The sequence below is a fragment of the Ricinus communis genome, chromosome 8 (assembly GCF_019578655.1).
Source record: "Ricinus communis isolate WT05 ecotype wild-type chromosome 8, ASM1957865v1, whole genome shotgun sequence".
Lineage (NCBI taxonomy): Eukaryota > Viridiplantae > Streptophyta > Magnoliopsida > Malpighiales > Euphorbiaceae > Ricinus > Ricinus communis.
In genome coordinates this window covers 22,635,462-22,642,318 of record NC_063263.1, presented here as the reverse complement: position 1 = coordinate 22,642,318, position 6,857 = coordinate 22,635,462, and the positions used below count along the sequence as shown (strand labels likewise).

General features: G+C 33.6%; 1 protein-coding gene across 1 annotated transcript; it reads left to right on the top strand.

Annotated features, from left to right (window-relative positions):
• Positions 1-2,451: 2,451 nt before the first annotated feature.
• Positions 2,452-6,464, top strand: LOC8289537 (MATH domain and coiled-coil domain-containing protein At3g58270). The gene is made up of 5 exons (XM_002527514.4): positions 2,452-2,842; positions 3,599-3,717; positions 3,815-3,972; positions 5,095-5,513; positions 5,654-6,464. Exons 2-5 carry the CDS (start codon positions 3,611-3,613, stop codon positions 6,392-6,394), a joined length of 1,425 nt encoding a protein of 474 aa, XP_002527560.1. The 5' UTR covers positions 2,452-2,842; positions 3,599-3,610; the 3' UTR covers positions 6,395-6,464.
• The last annotated feature ends 393 nt before the right edge of the window (positions 6,465-6,857 follow it).

Sequence of the window (6,857 nt, the reverse complement as noted above, 5' to 3'; positions counted from 1 at the left end):
CCTAATTTCAAAATCACCAAAGGGATTGACCCGTATAGATGATTCTTATCTCGAGGCAAGTGTATAAAGGAATAGTTGGAGAAATTGCATACTAAAGTCCTAAGATAGTTGACATATGGCTTCAACCTCTCTTTTTCCACTTTTCATTCCTTAAGAGCTTGTTAGATTACCAGCATGGAGTCCTCGTAGACTATCAAGTGCTTAGCTCCTGCTATTATGGCCGCTTCTGATCCAAATAAACATGCTTCATACTACGTTATATCATTGGTCACTTTAAAGCCCAATCTCTTTGCCATTAGCAGCATCTCTCCTTCTGGCATGATCAGAACTACTCCTAAGCCTGCACCTGTTGTATTTACAACACCATCAAAGTACATCTTCCACTCCTGGATCTTGATTGCCCATAAAATCTCATTAGAACACTCCAGATCCTAAAGATCGTATCTTTCAATCGTATTTTGAGCTAAAAACTGAGCTACGGCCCTGCCCTTAACTACTTTCCTGGTGATGTACTTAATGTCAAACTCTGTTAGGAGTATTAACTATCTAGCCAGCTTCCTTGTAAGAGATGAAGCTTTAAATAGGTACTTCAGAGGGTTTATTTTTGAAATTACCTGCACCTTATAAGACTAAAAGTATTGCCTCAACTTTCTTGTAGCCCATATCATGGCTAAGCACATCTTTTCAACGAGGTTATACTTTGACTAATAAGGTAGCAACTTTTTATTGAGATAATAGATCGCATGCTCCATATTATTGGATCCACACTGCACTAATATTGCTCCAATGACTTCTTCCTCCAAGGCTAAATATAGGATCAGCGGCTTGCCATCCTTCGATGGCTTGAGTACCGGTTGCTCCATCAGATATTCTTTGATTTTGTCGAACGCATTTTGACAATGTTCACCCCACACAACAAGCTAATGCTTCCTCAAAAGCTTAAAGATAGGATCATCAAACCATTATGAGCTTGGAAATGAACCTACTGATGTATTGTAAGCTGCCACAAAACCTCCGACTTCTTTCTTCGTCTTCGACGCTGGCATCTCTTGAATAGCTTTGACCTTGTCCGGATCAATTTCTATGCCCTGCTACTTACTATGTGCCCTAACAGCTTCCTTGATGTAACTCTGAATACACTCTTCTTAGAATTGAGTCTCATGTTATACCTTCACACTCGTCCTAAAAACTTATCAAGAGCCTAGAAGTACCATTTCCTTGTTTCAAACTTTATCATCATATCATCAACATACACCTCTACCTCCTTGTATATTATGTCGTGAAATAAGGTAATGGTTGCAGATCGCTAAGTTCTTTTTTAAAAAAAAAGTGTGTAAAAGTCTTTAAAAAAATGTGTATTATCTCACAAGGCAGCAACTTTTTTTTAAAAAAAATCTATAAAAATTTTAATTAAATACACATTCCTAAGTGCTAAGTTTAAACCATATATAGAGGGCAAATATGTATTATCTCACAAGACAGCAACTTCTTTTAAAAAAAAAATCTATAAAAATTTTAATTAAATACACATTCCTAAATGCTAAGTGTAAAACATATATAGAGGAATTAAAGTATTTAGTACTCTATAAATATAAGGACTGGAAGTTTAGGATCGATTTTTTGAGACTAAATTGTCTCATTGTATTTAAATATCTAGAACCAGACGTTAATTATTGAAAAAGTGGTAAAATTGCAACAATGTCTCAACTTTTCAATTTTTACTAATTTGGTGTCTAAATTTTTTTTGTTCAATTTATCTTTAAAAATACGGCACATTTAAGTGCTTTCAGAAGATTTAGACTTGTTGCAGGGCTGACTAAGTAAAATTTTGATTCACTTTTGCTAATTAAGTCAGCCGCATCAATATCAAATTAATAAAGAAAATAAAAATAACTTCATCTTTATTTCTTTTATTCTCTGTTCTTCCTTATCTACTCCTTATATCTCCACATAAGCAATTCTCTCCAAGTTAAGAATTAAGTGAAATAAAAAAAGATTTATGATGGATGTATTTTTAATATGTTGACATTGAGTGTCGCAAGACTGATTTATTTATTTATTTGGAATTAAATGAATTTTAATAAATTATTCAATAAATATAGTTATCAAATTTGTTGATTTAAGGAATGGGTCTATAAATTATTGCATATGGAGATGAGTTGTATTTATGTAGATATAAGGTATGAAAATGGAGGAAGTGAGAGAAAGAAAAAAAAAAGATGGAGTCATTTTTATTTTTATTTTTCTCAATTTTATATGATATGATATGACTAGCTTCAGTGAGGCTAAATCTGTCAAAATCACTTAAATGCATTATATTCTTAAGATTCAAGCACTTGATAAAAAAAATATATAGACATCAAATTAGTAAAAATTGAAAAGTTGATTCGCATAATTATTCTTAAAAAAAAATGTAGGGATCAAATTAATTTTTGAGGCTAAACCTCAAGAATGCTGATCTAATTTACCCTAGATATTACCTAAATATTTATTAGAATTATTATTATTTAACTGAGGGGCCATTTGATTATTTTTAAAGAATGATATTAGCTATGGCCCATAGGCATTAGACAAAGAACCGAATGAAAGACACAGAAGGAAAAGAAAGGGATGCCGATACTAACAAGAAAAGAAGTGGGAGTGAGAAAGTAATTCCTTTACATCAACAAAAAAAATATAGAGAAAAAAGGAAAGGAAAGAATCAGGGAAACCGAAAAGAAAGAAATGACAGGATAAAGAAGATAGATTGGCAAGAAAATTGATATATATATAAATATATATATATCAGCAGAAATTTGATGACATGTGAACCTCAAATTAGCCAACAGTCAATCATTTAAAGGTGTGTATGTTAGTTTTCAATTTGATCTCATTAATTGCTTTATCTTATTACTGGTTATATAGCTGTAGCTCTGTGATATTTTTTGCGCACTCCTAAAATGGTTGCTATTTGGAACTTGTTAATATTGGATTTTATATTTTTAATAGGTTTTTCTAAAGGCTAGAATCTGGGACTGTATGTAGTATTTGATTTTATACTATCTGTGTCATTTGAATTTTCCTAGGGCAAAGTAGAGAGAAATCCTTTGAGAAATCAGGTTAGATATGATCACAAGTGTTTTGAAATTTGAAATTTACACTAATAAATAGAATCTGAAAATTTCTTACTTAGAATATGGTCCATTAGAATCCAAAAGCATATAAATGAGATAGTAAGAGTCTCTTCTAACTTAACTAAGATCTCGAGTTCGAATTTTAGATATGCAGCTGCTTTAAAATTCTTGAAATAGTATTTTATCACTCAAATACTATACGGGACACTCTAAATAAATAAATAAAAATAATAGCCCACTAGATTATAAGACACATAAATATAAACTGGGACGTATCAATATATGTGAGTTATAATATATGAATTATGGTTAGACAAGAAAATTCCACTCGAGCTTTACTCGAAGTGTGCCTTTTGGCAAATAGTCTATTCATGCACACCGAATAAGCATAGATTTTGGTTTACATTTGATATTTATAATATCTCTATTTGTGCTGTTTCTTTTCTTTTGAACTTCTATTGCCAATTTCTTGGTGCTGGAAGCAGAGTTTTGATAATATGGGGGATTCAGCCTCATTTAAATTCACATGGAAAATTGAGAAGTTCTCCAAGTTGACTGCAAAGAAAGTTTACTCGGAGATTTTCACAGCTGGAAAATCTAAATGGTATTATTATTCTTGATCTCATCTTCATTTTGATCATATGATATGTATGCACTTGTTTTGCCAACAAGACTGTTCCATGTTGCTGTATGTTCGTCAGGCGTTTGCTTATTTTCCCAAAAGGAAACAATGTGGATCATTTGTCAATTTACATAGAAGTTGCTGATTCAACAAGTTTGCCAAATGGTTGGAGTAGAGATGCAGCTTTCGGCTTGGCAGTAATTAATCAATTCAATAACAGCGCTACAGTTCGTAAAGGTATGTGATTTAGGAGGGTCACTATTCCATTTCGTATCAAAATTTTGGACTATATGTTTTCATTTAATTCTAGTTGTTTAAAATTTTTTGGTTTAAACTTTTTACTTTAATTTTCTGAAGAGATTCTGGTCAACTTTTAACAAGGTGTTAATCAGAATAGAAATACACTTTTAAAATTCACCACTTCAGATGCAATACTATTAAAAAAATTTAATTAATCATGACTTAATTAACATCTAAGATATGTATATTTTGGTTAGTCTATTGATTTAATTCCCAATTAATTAAATTATACAGTAATGTGGTCTTTAATGGGACAAACTTTAAAAGTACATTCCTATTCCGGCTATAATATATCATTGAGATTCGGCGGAAATTTCTTTGAATAATTCAAATCTAAAACTAAAATAGATTATTTGGTATAAAAAAGAAAAAGAATTGGTATTAAATGGAAACATAGTGCAAACTTTGGATACCAACCAGGAAAATTACCAGTGATTTAGCATAATTGAGAACTATACACTTCCTTCTTGTATGTTAAAGCCCCCAAGTAACCTATGTTTCCGAAAGATTATTGAAACTAATTTTATCACTAATGAATTATACCTTAAATATAAAGTGCAATGGTAAATTTTATTAGCGTGCCAGTTGGACGGGGTTACGGGCGGAGGGTGGGTGCATCCCCTCTCCTGTCACCCAAATGGAGAAAGATTTGTCTCCATCACCGCCTTCGTCGGCTCCTGCGGGGAACGGAGAATCATGCCCTCCTGTCATCCCTAAATTCTATCAGTTTTAGATAATACATAAACTTGTAGTCTTACTAGTTTGAGATTATTTGCAAGTTCTACAAGTTATGTAGAATGTGGCTCAAGTATAATCAATTTGATAACAATTAAAACTATGAAATTCTAATTGAACTTTTTGTCCATACTTCTATAGTATATCATTTACATTCAACATTCAGATCATCAAAACACAGATTCTATGTTAAATATTGTCGTATTCCAAGAAAAAATCTATTCTGATCACAACTGTTCACCTTGCAAATCATATCATAAAATTGTGGTGAGAATCCCTAGCTATTTATAAGCATGGCATATGAGTTCCTTATATATTTTGCAGATACACAACATGTCTTCAATGCAAGAGAAAGCGATTGGGGTTTTACATCTTTCCTTCCTCTTAGCAAACTAAAAGATCCTGCTGTAGGGTATCTTGTAAATGATACACTTACAGTTGAAACTGAGGTTCATGTTCGTAACGTTGTGCATTACTCAAAAATTGAACCTGAAAAGGAAGTTGTTAAAGATGGTCCGAAATTACCCAAGCAAGTGGTTGAAGCACCAGCAAAACAGGTCCCTTTACCACAGCAGGAAGCAGTTGATACTAAAGCAAAGGTTCAGCCACCAACTGTTACTGAAAGTCCTTCACTGGAAAAGGTTAAAGCAGTCGTTCAAACTGTTGCACCAGCCGGTGATCATGGAACTGTAAAGGAGTCACCAGCACCTCCTGCTATTGCCGAAGAAAAAATTCTTCCAAAGGTAATTCTTTTACCCCTTTTATCACGCACAACTGCATAAGTGTCCTTTTGTAAGCATTGAGGAAAAGGAGGATTTTAATATTGGTAGCATTTAAAAAAAAAATGATAGCTCATCCAAAATTTCCTCCGCTGGCTTGACAGGATCCTTCCTCTGAGCCAATACACTCCTCCCCAAACGTACAGATAAGATCTAAGAATCTTCTGACGGAAATTTCGAGCAGGACTAGAACTCAAGAATCTTCTTCAAGTGATGAAAACCCTGTTTCAAGCCAAGCATCTAGAGATGACTTTGTGCATCAAAAAAAGGAAGCATTGCAAGGGTTCTTTAATATGTCATTAGAGGCTATACAACAAGCTAACGCCTTTGGCAATGTTGAGGGGATTATTCTTGCACTAGTTCAACATGCCAACACTTTGCAGGAGAAGACAATTCTTGACGATCTAGCCTCACGCTTGGCAGAATTCAGAGATAGTATTCCCAGTTCTAAAACAACAGCAGAAACCGCTCAAGCTCGCAGAACATCTCTTGCAGGGAAAACCACAGATCTTAATGCGAGATTGGAGCAAAGACAAAAGGAACTAAGTTCCTTGGAGGCTAAATTCTCTAGACTTTCAGAAGAAGAAGCAAAACTACAAGCTGAAATTCAACGCTTAATAATACAAAAGGAGGAGCTTCTTTCCCAAAAGAATTCTGCTGCGATTGAACTGGAGAACGCCAATCTAGAGGCATCCAAAGATCTTAAAGAATGGCGAAGCCTGGAAGGGGAAATCAAGCAGGCCAATGCCGAATGGCGCGTAGCAAAAGAGAAACTAGCATTAGCTAATGTGCGTTGGAAACTCTTCAAGGAGGACCTTGGTCTTGGAAAGCTTAATATTTCGTAAAGACTGTAGATGCTGCTTTCAAACTGAACTTGTGCAAAATAACTTTTTAAGATATAATTTGTTTGATTTACTAAGTTTTATCATTTTATAGTTATAAATTTCATTAGACTCGAATTAAAATTAGAAATCTAAAATCAAAAGCACTCACTCAATTGGAGATGGAATTAAATTTTTATATTTAATCATAAATAAATTAAATAATAAACTTAATATACTCATACATTTTGTTGAAGAAGAAGCACAGAAAGGAGGGACTCCAGAAGTAGGAGTCTCAGAGACTGTACAAACAGGTAAGCTTGTACAGGCTACTCATCACAGACCCCCAAATAAGGGAGCAACTTTTCCATGCAAAGAAGGAAAGGTCACTTCAACCTTACCTAAAGAAGAATTAGACATTGACATAGAAAGAGGCACATGTTAGATTAGAAGTAGGCATCCGTTGGAACAATATATATATATATGA